The 20,388-nt window shown below is 37.9% G+C and overlaps 1 protein-coding gene across 5 annotated transcripts in view; it reads right to left on the reverse strand.

Annotated features, from left to right (window-relative positions):
• The window catches only part of LAMA2 (laminin subunit alpha 2), a 363,498-nt gene that overhangs the window by 29,779 nt on the left and 313,331 nt on the right, over nucleotides 1–20,388 (reverse strand). For 3 of the 5 annotated variants that reach the window (XM_027691382.1, XM_027691393.1, XM_027691372.1), the window contains 7 exons: nucleotides 18,729–18,883; nucleotides 16,993–17,136; nucleotides 15,962–16,095; nucleotides 8,654–8,813; nucleotides 4,702–4,826; nucleotides 2,719–2,881; nucleotides 652–796 (listed from right to left, as the gene is read on the reverse strand). In XM_027691382.1, coding sequence (XP_027547183.1) covers nucleotides 652–796; nucleotides 2,719–2,881; nucleotides 4,702–4,826; nucleotides 8,654–8,813; nucleotides 15,962–16,095; nucleotides 16,993–17,136; nucleotides 18,729–18,883 — 1,026 coding nt within the window. Of the gene's footprint in view, nucleotides 1–651; nucleotides 797–2,718; nucleotides 2,882–4,701; nucleotides 4,827–8,653; nucleotides 8,814–15,961; nucleotides 16,096–16,992; nucleotides 17,137–18,728; nucleotides 18,884–19,950; nucleotides 19,957–20,388 lie in introns of all 5 variants that reach the window. The other 2 variants (XM_027691351.1, XM_027691361.1) reach the window with 1 other exon arrangement.

The raw sequence follows: 20,388 nt of genomic DNA on the forward strand, positions 1-20,388 counted from the left end.
TAATTTGTCTCAGGTAAGATTACATCAGCCCTATAATTAGATTATAAACAAAAAAAGGGGTTTGGCAGCAATGGTAGCCAGCATTCTCTGTGATCTTATCAAATGCCACCACTTCACATTTTGCACCAGCAAACTGATTAAAGAATCAGTAGAATTTCTGTATATGTTCCCAGTTGTTTCCCTGCAGACTGAGATAGTGGTACACTACATATCATTAGGGAATATAAAATAGTTGTTGTGTTCATCTACTGAGATACTGTACTATCAGTAATAAGGTCATTGCTTTTTTTAAGTGCTTTAGTATATGCTGAGCATGAGAGGACTGTATAGAACGAAAGCTATTGCTGTCCTAACAAAAATCACACTGGTGTGTTTCATGATTTGGAATAACATCAGGGAACTGATGAAAAGATTTGGTTTTTTTCCCACCCAAAAGAATTTTAGAATGCAATTTATGTAATTATAAGAGAATTATGCCTGAAAAATAGGCCAGCTGTCCAGAAAGACCCATTTGATCTGTAATCTAAACAAAAGAAGTTGCTAAATCACTAGAACTTTATCATTCCCACTACATCTTCCCTGTGATTAGATGGTTAGCTGTACTGTAGAGGTAACTGGGAAAGTCATGGTGTTGACATCACAGAAACTTACCTTGCTTTTGAATTCTTGACAGGGTGAAAGATTTCCACTTGCCATCATTATGATTTTGGTTGCTGATAACGGAAGCTGTACCTGAACCCAGATCATAGCTGACTTTTATACGTCCACCACTCAGTTCTACACTCATGAAATCCTTCTGTTAATGAAAAGGATTAGATACACAATAATGACTTTTGTTCATTTTGGTTAGAGGCATATGACATTAAATAAACACTTTCTAGTCCTAGGTGACATCAGACAATTTTTTTTCAAGTTTTAAAAATAAAAAAGTAGGCATTTACTGCCCAGGATTCTAATATACAAAAGTTTGATGCCAACAAGTTTTTTTCTCCCCTTTTACTCTCTTCTGGATTGCCAACTTAGCTGGAATTTTGCTAAAAACTTAGCTGGATTTTTGATGGGACGTCTGTACTTCTATTTTGTTGGATTGAAGACACAAATAGACATTATAACTACCTCTAACTAATACTCTGCTTTGAAGATACATCTTTACTATAGTTAGAGTATTTTCTACATACCTCAGCTAGACTTATACTTGCAAGGCAGAAAACAAGAATAGCAAAGATGGTAAAACGGGCACATTTTACCAGGATTCCCAGGGAGTAATCTGTACTAATGAAGCAACAGAAAGCTACGAACTCTCTTATTTTCACCAACCACTGACACCAGTATCTAAGCAAGAACTGGTGATGGCTGACTGGACCAATGATATACGCTCCAGTAACTACAGAAAAGGAACTAGCAGGATACAAAGAGGAAAACAAATAGCCAGGGAACTGGACAGCATGATAGGCATTAAGTAATGCCTGGAACTATGACCCAGAATGTGAATGTACCAGAGAAATTTTAGTTATAATTTTGCTTATGGCCAGTTCCAACTTTTCTCAGAGTAAAATTTAACAAACTCAGTATTCTAGATACTTAGGCAAGTTTATTCATGCACCACTAGAAAGAGCATCCTCAAAGTTTTTATACAGTGGGACAGTATCTTCAGAGACAAACTGTGTCAGGGTCCAGTTGCCTTCCAGCTCCCAGTGTTATTCAGACATTCAAGTAAATAATTTTTGTAGAAAACTAAATAAATTAATAATAATGATACAAGATCATCTAAAATAATTACATTAATTATACTTTCAATATTCAGTTACAAAAGTTAATTAGAAAAACTACACAAATACTTCATTATCATCAAAAAATGCCAGCTTTTCTTTTAGTCAGTCAGGAGGAGCACCCTCCTCCTTGATAACTCTTTCCAAAATACAGGAATCTGAAATAAGACTGATTTAGACAAACACATTTTTTATAAAATAGTGACTTCTCAGTAATTCTTCAAGACATTGGCGAGAACTGCTGCACCTAATTTCTGGCCCATGTGAAAGGGCTGAGGAAAGGATTCTGTTCCCAGTCAGTCATGCAAGTCAATTTGGATCAGAGATGCAGAAGATGGTTTATTTAGAACTGGACAGATGAGTTTATAAATAATTTCTTCCTATTGTCCACACACAGTTGATACTGTGTATGAATAAAAACCTTGAGCAATTTCATAACTAATGTTTCTATTCTCTATTTCAGCTCTAAAAGGCCCCATTTGTAGACCTTGTAAAAATATGATCACCATTACATCCTGTTTGTTGCACTATTCAGTTCCTCTTTAACACTACTCACATTAAACACAAACTTTTTCTTCGTATCAGTAGGAGTTCTATATTCTCCCTGCCTTCATACTACAATATTTTAAACTATGAATATACAACCACAACTGAAAATGTTTGCACCGATTCACATTTGCAATAAATGAAAATTAATTAATAATTTCCGCAAAGCTGGAATTCCCCTCAGTCTAACATAATGCTCCACAGCCAGTAAACATTAGGTAGTCAACCTCCACAATATAACATTGTCTTCACTTGGACAGCAGTGAAGCATCACACCAGGCAACATCATACCAAGACAGTGGTACATTAAATTACTAATTGTTTTCATAATCTGATTAATTCAGCCACTGCAATGATGGCATGAAACCTGTAAGGAGTATAGAAGTTAGCTGATTGTTCTTACCAAGTCATCAGTAGCAAGATACATCAGCAGGGCATTTGATGAGAAGGTCCTGAATTTGAACATGACTGTGGAAATATTGGGGTTCCAGCGGATTGGGCGGCTCACCATGGCATAGCTGTCACCATCAAACTGGACCGTCCCTTCACCATCTGCCACCTGTGGGCTGAAAAGGGGCAAACCCAATAATTTTCCTTTGCCTTGTGAGGTTAAAAGAAAAAGTGGGGGGCTAGGGGAGTGTGGGGACACCTCTTGGGAGCCTTTCTGAACTTGGTTTGATTTCATATCAAACCTCTGTTCTGACAAGTAAAGCTGTAAAGTCAGCTCATCAGCTGTCCAACACAAAAATGCATCTGTGAGGAAGATGGAAGAGGAACATGTCACATCTATCTCATGGTCTGTAATGACTCATTTTGCACTCCTCAATGTAAAATAGCATTAAGTACTTTTTCATCTTCTAATAAATCTTGGTTTCATTATTCTTACCAATTTTACAACTTCTGGAGGGTCCAAGAATTAAAACCCTGGAAACTGTGATTCTCTATTTACCCTAAATTTACAAACCTCACAATCAATTCCTCCATGATTTTTGACATTCCTGAAATTACAAAACAGGAAAGATCAGGCCTCGAATTTGGTTGGTATGATTTTATGATAGACTTTTTGTCCATTTCTGTCACACAGATCAGACAGTTGCAAGACAGCAAGCTTTTGATTTAATCACAAGCATAACTGAATTTGAACACAGGACCTACATGTGAAATATTGGCCAGGAGCATGTTTCCCATTTATCTTGGAACACATGCAAGGGTCTTGAATGTAGTCCTCTCACCTTCCATAGCTGCATTTAACAGTTTTGCAATTAGACTTTGCAGGAGAGTAGGACTCTTTCTGGTACTGGAACAATGGGTTAAGGTAAAAGGAAGCTTGTAATTCAGTTTTCTACAAATCTTCAATCTACTATTCTTTTTTAATCTCTCTCAACCACTCTCACTCCAAGCAAGCAGACCTACACTATTACTACACTTATAGTCAAGGAAATCCTCTGGTACTTCCAAAATTGTTTCAGTTCATGACTGGAATTTTCCTGCCCTAGTAGGACGTAAAATTAGGCTGCTAGTTTGAAAAATTGCCTACTCTTAACTTCCCTGACTGGGGCTACAACTATTTTACCTAACATTAAGACTGCCAAATTCACTACAAACAGGAACATTTAAGAGAATAGAACTGATTTCATGCAGAAGGTCACTGTGAATATGTGACAGATGCGGAGTCTGTCCTTTTTACATGATCATTCCCAGGCCTGGACTGTGCTGTAGTGTCAGGTGGTGCCTCTTTATAAAGGTCCTCAGCTTTTGAAGCTGAGACATGACACAACAAAATGTTTAAGTTTGGTCAGAAAGAGGAATGAAGATTGCAGCTCTCTGAGGACAAGGCTGCGTCTGGAAAGGAATTATCTTGTTTTAAAATTCCCAAACAGAGTTCTGAGCCTATATATGTGAATCCTGGTCCTGTCTGGATGGGCCATTTACCCTACTTACAACTACAAGGTCACAGACAGGGACAGGATTTCCCATCCTATTTTGAGAATGGAAACACCTTTCTGTTGTGGGGGTCTCTGCTTTCCACACTGTGAAAGTCACCTTGAGGCACCTGACTCTGCTTCATGCTTTGTAAGAGGTGCAGGCACCCACAACACAACTGTCCATGAACTAGACTCAATCCCACTGTGGCTCTTATGTTCTCTCATGCTTTGACTAATCCTGGTTATTGGTTGTGAGAAATCTTTTCATCACAGCACTGCTACACCAGTCTTACACCATCAATCTTACTTCTGATAACACATTGACCACATTTGGTGTAATTCCAACCTAATTTCTGTTGCATACAGACTGGACCTTGATGGCTGCTGTGAAAATTCCTGATGCTTACCACCAAATGTAATGACAGGTTTCCAAAGAAGATGAAAAACAGTGCTTTACCTACCTGACAGCACACCCTTTGCAGTCACCTTCAATATCCCTGAAATTCCAGAGTCCTATGGGTTTGCTGTCTAGAAAGGTTTCACCTATGCAGCCAGTGAAGGTGGTGACTCTTACAGCATCTGACTTCTGCAACAGAAAACAAAAACCTCCTTAGAATGCAATTCAAAGTGATCTGCTGTGTCTGAAAACATAACTGGTATGAAAATAACAAATACCATAAGATGCTTCTTAATATTTTGAATATCAAGAGTAGTATCTAATCTTAGAAGCCCTCCTATAGAACAACTGATCAGTGAAAATGTGAAAAAAAAAATGATATAGATTTGAGACTCTGGGGAAGGCCTAGGGAGAACAATTCTTGGAGAACAAGGAGCTGCTCTGGTTTCCACCATCAGTTTTCCTGGCTATTCAAAGAGCTGCCTGCTCTCACCTGTTCAAGGTCTATCTGGGTTTTAATTTAAGACTTCATAGAAAGGACTATGAGGAATCTTGCTCACAATACAATAAGCAAAGTAATAACCATTATCCCCAGCTGCAGAATAGAGTACATTCTTCACATCTGGTCCTGTCCTGACTGGCCCAAGGGCTACAGCGTGGGCAATCTCCCGCTTAATCTGTTCAAATGCTTGCTGCTGTTTGAGGCCCCAACGGAAATCATTCTTTTTGCGGGTTATCAGATAGAGAGGGCTTACAATTTGGCTGTACTTAGGGATGTGCATTCTCCAGAAACCTATGGCACCCAGAAAAGCTTGCGTTTCCTTCTTGCTGGTCGGTGGGGCCATTGCTGTGATCTTATTGATCACTTCTGTCGGGATCTGACGACGTCCATCTTGCCACTTCACCCCTGGGAACTGGATCTCTCGGGCAGGTCCCTTGACCTTACTCTTTTTGATGGCAAAACCGGCTCCCAGGAGAACCTAGAGGATTTTCTCTCCTTTCTCAAAAACCTCCTCTGCTGTGTCCCCCCACGTGTCATCAACGTACTGCAGGTGTTCTGGAGCCTCACCCTTCTCTAGTGTAGCCTGGGTCAGTCCATGGCAGATGGTGGGACTGTGTTTCCACCCCTGGGGCAGTCGGTTCCAGGTGTACTGCATGCCCCTCCATGTGAAAGCAAACTGTGGCCTGCACTCTCCTGCTAAGGGGATGGAGAAGAACGCATTTGCAATGTCAATAGTGGCGTACCACCTCGCTGTCTTGGACTCCAGCTCGTACTGGGGCTCCAACATATCTGAAACGGTGGCACTCAGCGGTGGGGTGGCTTCATTCAGGCCATGATAGTCCACAGTCAATCTCCATTCTCCATCAGACTTACGCACAGGCCAGATGGGACTGTTGAAGGGTGAGTGGGTCTTGCTACCACCCCTGGACTCTCCAGCTCACGAGTCATCTTATGGATGGGGATCACAGTCTCAGCTTGTTCTGTACTGCCGACGATGCACAGTTGTAGTGGCAATTGGCACTTGCTGTTCCTCAACCTTCAACAATCCCACAGCAGAAGTGTTCTCTGAGAGGTCCAGTAACGAATTCAACTGCTTAGCTGCCTCTGTCTCCACAGCAGCTATTCCAAAAGCCCATCGATGTCCCTTGGGGTCTTTGAAATACCCGTTCCTGAGGTAGTCAATGCCCAGGATACATGGGGCATCTGGACCAGCCACAACGGGGTGTTTCTGCCAGTCCTTCCTGGTCAAGCTCACCTCAGCTTCCAACACAGTCAACTCTTGAGACCCTCCCATCACTCCAGAAATGGAAATAGTCTCTGGTCCCACATGTCCTGATGGCATTAACATGCATTGAGCATCAGTGTCAACCAAAGCCTGGTATTCTTGTGGGTCTGACGTGCCAGGCCATCAGATCCACACAGTCCAATAGACACAGTTCTCCTGATTCCAAGAGAACTACGGGGCTGGAATTTTTCAGCCACTGGCAGCAATTTACAAACTTAACAGCAGCCACAAAAGAAATTCTACTTAATGCTCAAAACCCTGGAAACGGAGCAGACTGTCCAAGCTAAAAGACTAAGTGTGAACTCAACTGTTACACCTGTTAAGTTCATGCTGAATTTTGAATACAGAAAAAAGGGCAGGTGGCAAAGCAATTAACCCCCATGTTGCATCAGAACTCATTAAGCTAGGGTCACGCACATACGTACTTATGAGATCATAACATGGTACCATAATGAAGGTAGTAATATTTGACAGTACACAGAGTACTCAGATCAAAATTCTCTTTCTAAAAATACCTTGTTTCATTTAAATTTCACTTCATCAATATGAGCTGATTAAAAATCTATACACTTAGCTATTTGAGATAGACAAGCACCTGCTGTTTTCCATACAGCAATTACAAATATTAAGATCTTGCAAGAGAACATGGAGAAGTGCAATTTGAAAATATTCAAGGAAAAGTATGACTTAAAAGACTTAATGTGCTATTGATATTTCCCAGGGTAATTGGAAAGGTTTTAATTAGCAACAAGTATGAACTTAATGTCAGTTCTGAGAAATCCATGACATCTAAGTATCATAGTCATCTACTCAAGTCAGATGAAAGACGTTTGTAAAAACTGAAAATGAATCTTCTTATTGAATACAGTGCAAACATGCATGTAAAAAGGGATGTGGACAAAACCATAGGACAAATCTAAAGCACTCCAAATCCCAATAATATGAAAAAGCAGATTCAAAGATTTAAGATATATCGGTGATCTTGATTAAATGTCCACAGAGTTTTATAGTTTTAGAAAAGTCTCAGTTAAGGTCTTCATTTTTTAAGCCTGACAACTGTACTAAATGACGACAGAAATTCCCAAAAACATGAAGTTATAATTTATCTTTTAATTCACACACTGTATTTGAACAAAACAAATCTGATAGTGTTTAAAACCCTAAATTGCAAATATACCAGTCATATCAAACTTACAATAGACTGCTTTCCTTCCTCTGCCCTTGTCCTTATTTACCTGGAAGAAAAAAGAATTCAGGAAGGTTTTCCTGACTAGGATAAAAAATACTCGGAGAACTTATTGAGGTTGAAAGCAGTTGTTCTGACATCAGGGTTTTGCATTTCAATTTTTTGTATATTGTGTTATTTTAACCCTTGAGGACATATAAAAATTTTAGAGTAAAAAAACTTCTTTGAGTTCACTTTTAGAGAAAGTCTAAATTTTAGCTTTTTTTTAATGGTAAAATATCGACCAGGAAAAAAATAGTCAATTTAAATTGTTTTGTAATGAATGCCACTGGAAAAGAAGTGCTAGTTAGCTTTTATTGGAGAACATTTTTTTAAAGATTTCCATACATTCTATTTGGCATAAATCTTCTATTTACTCCCTTTAAGTTTAACAATGTAGAAGTCACCAGAAAAATGAACAGGCAAAATGAAGAGAAAATAGATCAGGGGTCTGATGCAGGTAGCAGTTAAAAAGAAGGGTAGTACAAGGGAGGAAACTGGAACAAAAATTAAGAAAATAAAGCAGAACTACCAGAAGTAGACTGCAAAGGAGAAAGTGATACGATGGATACATGATGAAGAAAAAACCCTGAATGCAAAGGAAAATATACTGTTATATTGTTAGGAGACCAGAAATGTATGGAAACAGAAATGAATTCCTGTCACAATGATACTGAAAGCCTGTCAGAGCAGCAGTATATCCAAGGTAAAGCATCAAGCTAACCAGCAGGAATTAGTTGCTTGGGCTAAACTCTGCATTAATACAGCCAGCCCTAGGACCTCTGATTAGAAGTTAACAGCATGGGCAGTGAAATCTCAGGTCTGTGCACCTGGTTGTATGCAAATCCCAATAATCTTTCTAGAGTGCAGGTGTACTACTTGGTATTAAAGCACCTACTACAATGATGTCAGCATATTAAAATTTACTATTTTTATTTTAAGCAATAACAAAACTTGTCCACATAAGCAGCCAGTTAATACACTATCACGAGACAAGACATTACCTTAATTTTTTCAGTTAAACCACCAACAAACAGCACAGCATTGACATCTACATCCAGAATGGTATATCCAGGTGGAGAGACAGCACTGAATGTGGCTGGCACAATGCTGGCTTTAGGACCATCCAGAGCTCGCACTGATATTGTGCCATTTTTCCCAGTCCTAGAGATTTAAAAACAATAACATAAGCATACAAAGTCAGTAGTTACACCAAACATAGGAAAAGTCCATTTTATATGGCATCTTTTAACAGAGGCATGAATTAGTGATCTGATTATACTCCATTTTGATACAAATGAACAGACTAATATGCCTGCATAAGTTAAAGACATGATCACAGAACCAGATTTTTTTCTCACCTGAATGTCCTTTCTGAACAAAATTCACTATACACATGGAGCTTGACTAAAAAAAAGAAATTGCATTTTTTTAATTACTGTGATGAAATTAGTGTTAAGTAGTTGTTTCTTGACATAACAAATGTCGCAGGTAAGGTTCCAAATGAAATTTCTGAATTTCATAAGGTTTATTAGATTATATTTTAATTGAAATGAATGATTATGTGATAAAGTGCTTCAGTTTCCTTCACTGTGATGCAGAGAGTTTGCATTTTTTGCAGTGGAGCTCTCTGGTTGCTTATCAAACAGGCACAAACCCCATTACAATTAAGAATGTTCCTGCACAGTCCTCTATGAATCACATCAAATACTGATGGTAACAACAACAAGAACAGACTTTGCCATTTGTTAACAGTTTCTGAATCAGTTTGTTTTCTACTTCTTAGGTTATATTAATGTAGTAACTGGCACAGAAAGAGTTTGCTGACATGTATTTACAACAGAAGTAATAGATTGTGGAAAGATGATTCCTCCTAGTCTTTCAGATATATAGAAAGGTATTTCAAAGGAATAATTTTGAATCCTTTGCAATAAATTGCTTAGTAATACTTTAGCTTACAGCAGTATGGATAGTAGCTTTTCACAGAAAGGTGACTACTTAACAGAAGTAAGCTATTAGGCACTTTTAGTCACACCATAAATGAGTGTTTCGTTCCAAACAGATGGATCATAATCAACATACATAATTTATGGGGCCATAATATGATTGTAGAAATAAGCATGGAGTATGACCTAAATCTTGTCATAAAGTACTTAGTATGTTTAGTAATGTGGTAAAGGTGTGTCGGGGAGATGAGGCAGAGGGTCATCAAATATTGTGGATTTATAGATAATTTTGGAAATTGCTACTTTAGCTCATTTTTAATAGGATGCTGGATTTCCCATGATGATTGTCATGTTGATTTGGAAATTTCTAACATGTATGCCTGATCTTGAAATCTAACTAGCACTGAAACACACAGCATGGATACCGTTGGAACTTTGCTAACTTACACATTTCATACTTAATGTAGAAAAGCACCAATTAAAACAAAATTCTCTTTTTTCCATAACAGCTTACCAAGAGTGTATACCTATCAAGAATGACTATCAATTTTTTTAGATTACATGTGATATTTTACTGGCTACCTGATTAGACTCTAAAAATTAATTAGTGCCTGTTCTCAAGCTAGACAAAACGGAGATTTTTCTCAGAAAACAAATTTTATATCTATATTTGTGAAAAACATTCCTAGGGAAAGAAAGAAAGAAAGACAACTAAATAGAGTTAATAAAATTCACCATAAATTTCCATATATAGCTTTTCTAGATAAAAAGTTACATGCCCATCCCATCAAGATACTGCCAAGCCACAACCAGAAAGGTAAAAAAAAAATTCCTTTGATTTTCTAAAATCCTGAACTTTGTTGCATGCAAAGATGTAAAATTCCTTTTTGTCTAATTAGAAAACAAAAAAACAAAACCAAAACTAACATGACTGGCTTGGGATGTTGAAATAAGAAGCAAACTAAAAGTTAAATAAAGCTTTACTTCAAGAACTTATATGTAGAGCACAGCAAGGAAAACTACAGAACTTAGGCTACTGAATAAGCTAAATGAAGACACTGTCATCCTGTATTTAGGGAATTCCTTGATTTAGAATAGCGAGTGGTAAGATCTCCTTCAAGCCTCCTTTTCTCCAGGCTAAACAACCCTAGCTCCCTCAGCGCTCCTCATAAAACTTATGTTCCAGACTCTTTCCCAGCTCCATTGCCCTTCTCTGCACATACTCCAGCATCTCAATGTCTTTCTTGTAGTGAGGGGCCCAGAACGGAAAACAGGATTCAAGGTGTGGCCTCAGTAGTGCTGAGTACAGGGGGATGATCACTTTGATTATCCTCCTGGTCACACTATTGCTGATACAGGCCAGGATGTCATTGGTCTTCTTGGCCGTGTGGGCACACTGCTGGCTCATGTTCAACCATTGTTGACCAGCACCCCCAGGTCCTCCTCCAAGAGGCAGCTTTCCGGCCACTCTGCCCCCAGCCTGTAGTGCTGACTGGGGTTGTTGTGACCCAAGTGCAAGACTGGGCACTTGGCCTCATACAGTTGGACTCAGCCCATCGATCCAGCCTGTCTAGATCCCTCTGCAGCGCCTTCCTGCCCTCCAGCAACACTCCCACCCAAATTGATGTTATCTAAAAACTGACTGAGGGTGCCTGTGATCCCCTTGCCCAGGTCGTTGATGAAGATGTCAAATAGAACTGACTCCAACAGTGACCCGTGGGGAACGCCACTTGTGACTGGCCATCAGCTGGATGTAACTCCATTCACTATCAGTCTCTGGACTCAGCCATCCACACAGTTTTTTAACCACCAAACAGTGCACCTGCCCAAGCCCTGAGCAGCCAGTTTCTCCAGGAGAACATTGTTGGAAACGGTGTGGAATGCTTTGCTAAAGTCTAGGTGGACAACATCCATAGCTTTTCCCTTATCCACTAAGTGGGTCACCTTTTCACAGAAGGAGATCAAGTTGGTCAAGTAGGACCTGCCTTTTGTAAACCCACGCTGGCTGGGCCTAATCCCCTGGTTGTCCTGTACATGTCGTGTGATTGCTTTAAGACCTTCCCTGGCACCAAGGTCAAACTGACAGCCCTGTTGTCCCCTGAATCCTCTTTCTGACCCTTCTTATAGATGGGTGTCACATTTACCAACTTTCAACCTGGGATGTCCCCGGTTGAACAGGACTTCTGGTAAATGATTGAAAGTGGCCTGGTGAGATCTTCCGCCAGCTCCCTCAGTTGTCTTGGGTGAATCCCATCCTCATGGACTTGTGTGCGTCTAAGATGCAACTGGTTTATTACAGAAGGTTTATTGATGTGAAGCCTTTAAAGGACAGAAGTTTTCAATGTAATAACTGTCAAAAGACAAAGTTTCTAAAAACTATTTTAAAACTGTGGAAATCTGATGCTTTCTGAAGGTTACTGGCACTTCCAGTCTATATTGTGCTGAAATCAGGATTCCAGTTTAAAAATATTCAAGTGCAATAATGCAAAAGTCACTGAGCAGACTGACACATTTTATGGTGTCTAATAATTCACAAATAGTATGCATGTCTTTTATCTTCAAACAGACTGAAATGCTAACAATGGAGTCTCTGCCATAAATAATTCTCTCTTATTTATGGAGGACAATGGAGCTTAAAGGAAGATCCTGGCTAACTTGACAGTAAAAAGACATTTCTATCCTGTGCATGACAAGTCATCAGGTTAGAAGATATTGTTCTAGTGATAGTCAGACCTGTAAAACTGGAGGATTACAGAAGATGTACCAGCACTGTGTGGCTGAAATGTGAAAAGGCACTGATTAGGGCACTAAATTGGGAGGAGCTGTTGACTCTCTCAAGAGCAGGAAGGCCCTGCAGAGAGACCTTAAAAAATCAGAAATGGGCAATCACCAACCGTATGAAGTCTAACAAGGGCAAGTTTCTGCACCTGGGATGGGGCACTCCTAGTTGTGTGTACTGACTGGGGAACAAGAGGCTGGAGAGCAGCACCGTGGAAAAGGACCTGAGAGTCCTGGTCAACAGCAAGCTGAATATAAGTCAGCAGTGCCCTGGCAGCCAGGAGGGCCAACTGTGTCCTGGGGGGGCATCAGGGAAAGCATCGCCAACTGGTGGAAGGAGGTGATTGTCCTACTCTGCTCTGCTCTGGTGAGGCCTCACCTTGAACATTGTGTTCAGTTTTGGGCATCATATTATAAAAAAGACATTAAGCTATTGGAGACCAGCCAAAGAAGGGCCACAAGGATGGTGAAGGGTCTGGAGGGGAAGCTGTAGGAGGAGCAGCTGAGGTCACTTTGTCTGTTCAGTCTGGAGAAGAGGAGACTGAGGGAAGATCTCATTGCAGTCTTCAACATCCTCATGAGGGAAAGCAGAGGGGCAGGTACAGATCTCTTCACTCTTGTGACCAGTGACAGGACTCGAGGAAATGGCATGAAGCTGAGTCAGGGGAGGTTTAGGTTAGATATCAGGGAAAAGTTTTTTTACCCAGAGCGTGGTTGAGCACTGGAACAGGTTCTCCACAGAGGTGGTCACAGAACCAAGCCTGTCTGAGTTCAAGAACCATTTGGACAACGCTCTCAGGCACATAGAGTGATTCTTGGGGTGACTTCATGATCCTTGCGGGTCCCTTCCAGCTCAGCATACTCTATGATTCCATGAAAAATTTATGTAATATCATACATGCAGTGTTTGCTCTTTAGGAGATGCACGAGGTAAATTAGATGACTTTTGCAAGTAATCAGCATTAGATTACAAAACACATGTAGAAACCTCTGCTCCTTGACCCCTTGAAAGCACAGAAAAACTTCACTGAAAAACATGGCTACAGTACTTTAAGACTGAATTCTTGCTGAGCTACACTGTATGTGTCTAAAGTGAACTTGTGATTCAAGCATCCTTTGTCCTCAAAGGAAGGGCACTGCTTAAACTCTGTCATTAACAATCAAAACAATGGTAATACTTAAATCACAGTTGATTAAAATCACAACTAATCAGGTTCTGCTCCTAATTGAGGCCTGCTGAAGTGAAGTGACATTGCTTTACTGATCTAGTGAGTCTCAAAAATATTCTCTCATCCATTTGACTGTCTCACAAAATTGACATTATCTGCATGTTGTAAATCTCCTTTAAATCATTTTGTCACATACTGTTATGCCAGATTTTCCTTTGTTAATTGAAACTTTGATTGATTGCAGTTCTTGATGCCAATTAGATTTGCTTCTGTAAGCAGGTAAGTAACTCTGTAAGTGACATTTGTTAAACTCCTGTACATCAAAGTATACGGAATTCCTTTAGAAATTCCTATAGGAATAAATAGGTTTTACTTCAATTCCATTAAAAAGAATTCAAAATACTTCCTTTCTAACCTCTGCATATACAATAAAATGCAAAGGATCAGTGTACTTTAAACAAAAAGGTGATGAAAATTAAAAGTGTCCCTGGAAAACAGATGCAGTTATTATCAATTTAACCTTAAATAACTGGAAATTTTGGTGCAGGCATCAACTGAACACTTCTGAACATTACTCAACAGTCAGATTTTTCATATTTAGATTTCATTCAGAATGCTGAGTGACCTTAAGAATTTCCCAACTTCTGTGCCACCACATCTCTTTTTTGTTTTAGTCCCTTTGGGATCCTTGATTAAGAACTCCTATCAACCTATGGTGGGTTTAACACCATATCATTATTATTGCTAATGCATGCCACCACTGAAAACTATGGCAAAATTCAGCAAGGCCAAAATTTCATCTTATCTCCACATTCTAAACACATGCCCTGCTCCGGCTGTTCAGGTGGTTATGTCAGGCTGAAAAAGTCTGTGGCTGGAACAGAGCAGAAATTAAGAGAAAATGTGTGAGGGAAGGAAATGAGTAAAACTTTTCAACAGCTTATGAAGGAAGTTAGAGAAAAGCTATCAAATGGACTAAAATATACAAAGTTGAAGACTCTTCTGTAGGGTACATTTTTTGAAGTCTGCCTTAAGAATGCAAAATTAGTTCCAAGCTCATCATCTTAATCCCACAAATCCAACTAATACCTCTGCAATGTAATTCTCCCAAACACTGCTATGTACTCTTGATTTGTGCAGCTGTAATCGTTCTAAATAGCTGATCCAGCACTTTATTCAAACTAATGGCAAGCACACCCTATATATCTGGAACAACCAGCTAATAGGTAATGGGCTTTTGTAGGATGCGTGAATTTTATACCATGTCCTGGCTCCATATTCTGCTGAAGCAGCTTTCTTGTAAATGAAAGCCTGGCATTACTGTGTCATGAAGCTGCTTTAGTATGCATAATATGAACTGGTGAAGATTTCAACAATTCGTATTGTACCCCAGTTTGTATTTTCCTAGCAATAAGGTTTCATTAAAGCCAGCTTCTGGAGATGGTGCCATAATTTTATTTAATTCTCTGCTCTGAATGCCTGATTTCTGTGATTTCACTAAATTATTTAAACTGGATGCCATTTTCCTCTGAGAGCTATGCATGTAATCAAAATTAGAGTGCTTTGTTTTCTTTCTCCTTCATTCTCTCATTTTCTGACTATATTGTCTGTGCTATGTTTAGTACTCTGTGAAATTAACTGTAATGATGCAGGAGAAATTACTCAGCTTTCTATCAAATTGCAATACAGATGATGTTATCTAAATTAGTAAGATCTGTTTAAGATAAAGGCTATAAAGTTATGCAATCCTTATACTGTAATTACTACACCATATGTCATGTGTTTGGTATTTGAGTGGAAAATATAAGCTTCAGCTAACAAATTTGGAATTTGAATATTTATGTATCTATATTTCTAAAGCTCAAAAGCATTAAACAATGGATCTCAAATTACAAAATGTATTTTAACTTTCCAGAATATTTCCTCCTTTAATTTTAATAAACTGTATCTGTTTTAAATATCTCCAGTTTGATGAGACATTTTGCCTATGGAAACAGCATTTTGAGTTGAGAATCAAGATACTGCTGTATGACAGACCACTCATTTGCAGTACTGTCTCAAGACCAGAAATTCAGAAAAGATGCTCCTCTTTAAAACTCAAGGAGAAAAGCATAGTAGTTATCCATTTGAGTGCCAAAACCTGTAACCGATTTTAAAAGGAAGCTAGTCGAAGAAGAGAATCGACAGAGTGACAGGTAAACGGAAGGGAATATAATCAGTCATAGATTGTTGATGCTAGAGGGGAACTATATGATTAAAATGAATTCTTGACACAGAACAATTCACATTTCAAAAGTAATTGTAGTGTATATGCTTTTGGTACTAATGGATGTAGGTTCAAAAGCTTTCATTAAACCAGACTAGAATTTCTCATATTAGCCATTTTTTCTAAAATCTTGGAAATGAAATATATACTTACCTGGAGGCTTCAATCCGGTACCAAAACCCATCATCAATCGTCAAATCTGGATACTCAACTCGTCCAACTCCAGATCCTACATCCCATAGGAAGCTCACCTTGCCTTTGCGCATCTCTATGGCCAAGAAGTCGGTCTACATGTAAAATAAGAAAAGCAATCTCATACTTTAATTAAGGAAGTTTTCCAGAAACCTTCACATTTCAGAAGGTCTAATGAGGCATGAGAAACTCACATATAGACACTAGAGTATGAACATTAATTCTCACAGTGATCTAAAATGACTCTCTTTTTCCTGCTTTTATTGGTTCAAACAAGGAATCTTAAGCCAAACATGGCAAATTATTTATCTCAGTGATGAGAGAAATGAGTAAATGACTGCCAGACTTATATAAATGTTAATATTTTAGCCCTTGAGAGAGGGATTTAACTCAGAAAAACATTGTTGAAATATCCCCTGGATGGCAGAAAGATTTTGGGATACATGATGACATCTAACCTTTTCATTTTGTATTAGGTAAATAAAATACATAGTTTAAAATGTTGGTAATAGAATACTTTTTCCATTTGCTGAATTATTTTTGGTTATTCTAGAAGTTTACCTCCTATAGGCCTCATGGGAAACTGAATCAGTCACCATTGCTATGCTTGAAATTGTATTCTTGACTTAAAATGACAATAAATAGAAGCTTTGACAGATGCAATGTGATTAGCTACTTCATTCCCAAAGGAAAACACACAACCAACTCCCAAATTACTCTAGTTACACCAAGAATTTTAAAGCTCTAATGTAGTTCATGTACGAGCCTGCTATTTCATATTTCGTTAAAGATATATGTTAAAAATTTGCTGGTAATATTATTAGAAGTTTCTATATTAATACCAAAGACAGTATATGTCTAGATTATCTTAGACCCTCTACTACTGCCTTGAAGCCTCTGTGAGAAAAAAAAAGCCTTTCTCATCCTCTATATTTGTCAGTAGTCTGATCTGATCGAGCAACTCTGACATGAAAAGCAGGAGACAGACTCACAAACTTGGCACTTCCAAGGTAAAAAAGCAGATTGTCAGCAACTACAGTCTTCACATTGACAGTGACGGTGTTGTATGTTCCCTTCTTTATTTCTGGTCTGTATGTGCGAATACAATTGCCTCCAGAGGACACAGACACTTTGATCTTCAAAAAAAAAGCATAGCAGAAAGAATTCAGTTCACTGGTTATTATTCCAGAATTAACTATAGATGCTTCCAACTAATTATAAAAATATACTTTTTTTTCCTCACATTTTTTTGTTACATGTACCAAGGAGTTGCTTGGGTATGCAGAGGAGGTAGAAATGGAATTTTCTTTCTGGAATTGTTTATTAAAAGGAAATAAAAGCCTTTTCTGGCATTCAGATTTGAAAGAGCAAACTGCATAGACTAAAAACAGCTAGAAGATATACTGGTCTAATGCAAGCAGCAGTGGAATTCTAGCAGTACAGTCAATCTGTAAGTGGAATATACAGCCAGGAAAATAAACAGCATTCCTAAAGGAATCACAGTATATTGCTATTGGGTAGTCAGAATGATCTATTTTTCTCTTGTAATATCTTTGATTATGCCAATTTAAGACACTTTTTCACAATTATTTTTAACCAACAGTTGTGTCTATCACTGCTTTTACATAGTCTATAATGGAGTTGGCATTCATAACTAAATTTTATTTTCACAGCTGAGTGACATATGCGTTTGGATACATGTACTAGTTTCCTCAGGGTCTGAGCACAGATAAAAACAGTTTACGGTTTGCTTTCATAATGCCAGCACAGATATAATGACAGTACAATGGTATTTCAATCCCAGCTAGACATGTTTATGCATTAGAGGAAATGTACATAATAGTATCACCTTATGCTTAGGGCAAACTTTGGTAAAAAGGAGATCCATTATAGGACCAAATTCACAATTTCCCTATCACAGAAATGCTGAGCAGTTAATTACTTCAAAGCCTTTAGTAAAACATATCATTACTGTACCCTGTCTTTCTATTCTGTGCAAATTTCATCAAGTATATGGAATGCACTTCCTTCACAGTGTCCTAGTATTCTGTAGATTGCTTCTTTCCACTATTTTTCAACCATTTTTGAGGAAGATTTCTTAAGTACTATCTTCAAGATTTTTTTTTTCCTTTGTTATTTTGGTCACAAGCTGAATAACCTCACTATTAACCAGCTGATCCTCAAGTTGATAGCATTACCTAGTCAGGGAGGTGGACTCCAAACTCCCTAAATGGACAAGAGTCCATTTTGAGTCCTCAACGCTGCTAATGGACAAAGAAAAACCAAAAATATGGGAAAAACAAATATACTTGGCAATTTCAATGAATTTGAGTTGGTGTCATTCTTGAGTAATATAAGTTCTATGAAATGAAATCTGGGGCTTAATATCATTGCTGAAACAAAAAAATACATTTTTGTTTTCACAAAAAACCAATTATGTTGTGACCTTTCTGTTGTACTATCATCTACAATACTTAAATAATCTTTTCAGATACATTCCTACAGATGTTATAAATTTAACAAGTGCAGTGTTGAAATGAAGAAACAAGACACAGAATGAAAATCATTAGAATATTCTCTTTTTATCTGAGAAATTATACTCCATTATTTTATCTCTTTACTCTGTTTAGAATTAGGAAGGGTTTACACTGTGGAAAAGAAATAAAAAAGTGGAAAATAAAATCCCATCAATACTCAAAAGGTCATTTTTTTGAGAAAGAGGGCTTACCGAATTGGCTTGCTTCCGAGCTTGGTTTATCAGCTCTTTTATCTGAGAAATGTTTTTCCCTAAGTTATCCTGAAGTTCTTTGATTGGCTTGATTTTATCTAACAGGCGATCTGCTTCCTTTTCTAGGGTTTTAATACTGGAATCTGCATCAGCAACTTCATAAAAGAACAAGGCAGAGTTTTAGAGAACAGTGGCAGAGACTAATTAGACATTGCAAAAATAAAATCCAAGAAAATTCTGCATACACAATGCTCAGGTGATAGTATATGCTACTATGAGGTACATACAGACCAGGAAGCTACTTGAACAGAATAAGATAATTTCAGAATATTTAGAATCAAGTTAAAACAGCAAAAGTAGCAAAAACATGGGTTAAAGCAGGATTTTGAAGATGTAACTATGCTTCAGGTCAGGATGAAACTAATGGAAAACATTTCCTGTAGCGAAATACATTTATGAATGAAATATTTGCTTTCCTCTTTTTTTTAAACTCCAATTTTGAAGAAAAATAAATAAAAACTGGTTAGTTTCCATTAGTAATTTCTGAGTGTTAAAATTAATTTGAAATTAATTCTTGAACTAATTATAATGGGCACAAATAGAAAAAGCTTTATTCTGGTCACAAGCTTAAGACTGTATGTGTACTGAAAGCAGATTTAAAGACAGTGGCAGTAAACTACAGATATTCTAATTTCAGGTGCACTTAATAATTTTACATGGATACTTTTTGCCTCTTTTTTCTTTAAGCTTCAAATTACTTTTTTGCCTCTCAACACAAAGCTAGTAAATAATGCCTTCTTTTTGACAATTCATCAGCAGATCTAAGTATGACAACACTTGGCTAGAATGAGGGTGTGGGCTTTTGTGGATGACATTGAAAGGGACAAACACACATTTACCAAAAGAATGTATATTACATTAAAATAATAGTAATAGCAATAAAAATAATGCTTAGATAAAGCAGAAATTATTGCATATCTAGTTTTTGGATCGTCACCCAAACACTCATACCAAACGTTCAAGATGCTTCTTAAGGTTTCACGTAAGGTAAACTAGCTGCCAAGTAAGTCACTTTATCTCCAAGTTTTCAAAAAGTGACTATTTAGCTATTTCAATGAATGTGAAACATAGAGCACCATGCAGAAGCTTTGGTGATAAGCAGTGAATCATCGTTTACTGGAAAATGCACGCTAAAAACTGCAAGTAAGAAAAACGTACGTACAGATTTCTGCAGGCAAGATATGGAGACAAAGAAAAGAGAAAAAACAGAAGATAATGTAAGAGAACATTTTGAAGATCTAAACAGACATATAAAGTAAAATAAGGAACAAGATGAGTCTATAAAACCTTTTTACCATTTATACTTTGCACATCTACAAAATGAGAATTCATGGCCTGAATTTTGACATAGAAGAGAGGCTATGTCTACTTCAGCAAGTAGTCATGAGTGCCAACATATTCAGTTTATACATCTGGAATGGTTTACTCTACATTACTTTAATCTCATTCTGTCATCTGAGTATCCATTAACTATTGAAGAGTGGTAGAAGTGTACTTCTGGAGAACATCTTCCAGTTAAGCTTTATCTGACATGAAACAGTTTGCAAGTGTTAAGACCACTATTCAATGCAAACAAAATAATGGTGACTGGGGACAACCA

This window comes from Neopelma chrysocephalum, unplaced genomic scaffold, assembly GCF_003984885.1.
Source record: "Neopelma chrysocephalum unplaced genomic scaffold, ASM398488v2 Primary Assembly neopelma1_23, whole genome shotgun sequence".
Classification (NCBI taxonomy): Eukaryota; Metazoa; Chordata; class Aves; order Passeriformes; family Pipridae; genus Neopelma; species Neopelma chrysocephalum.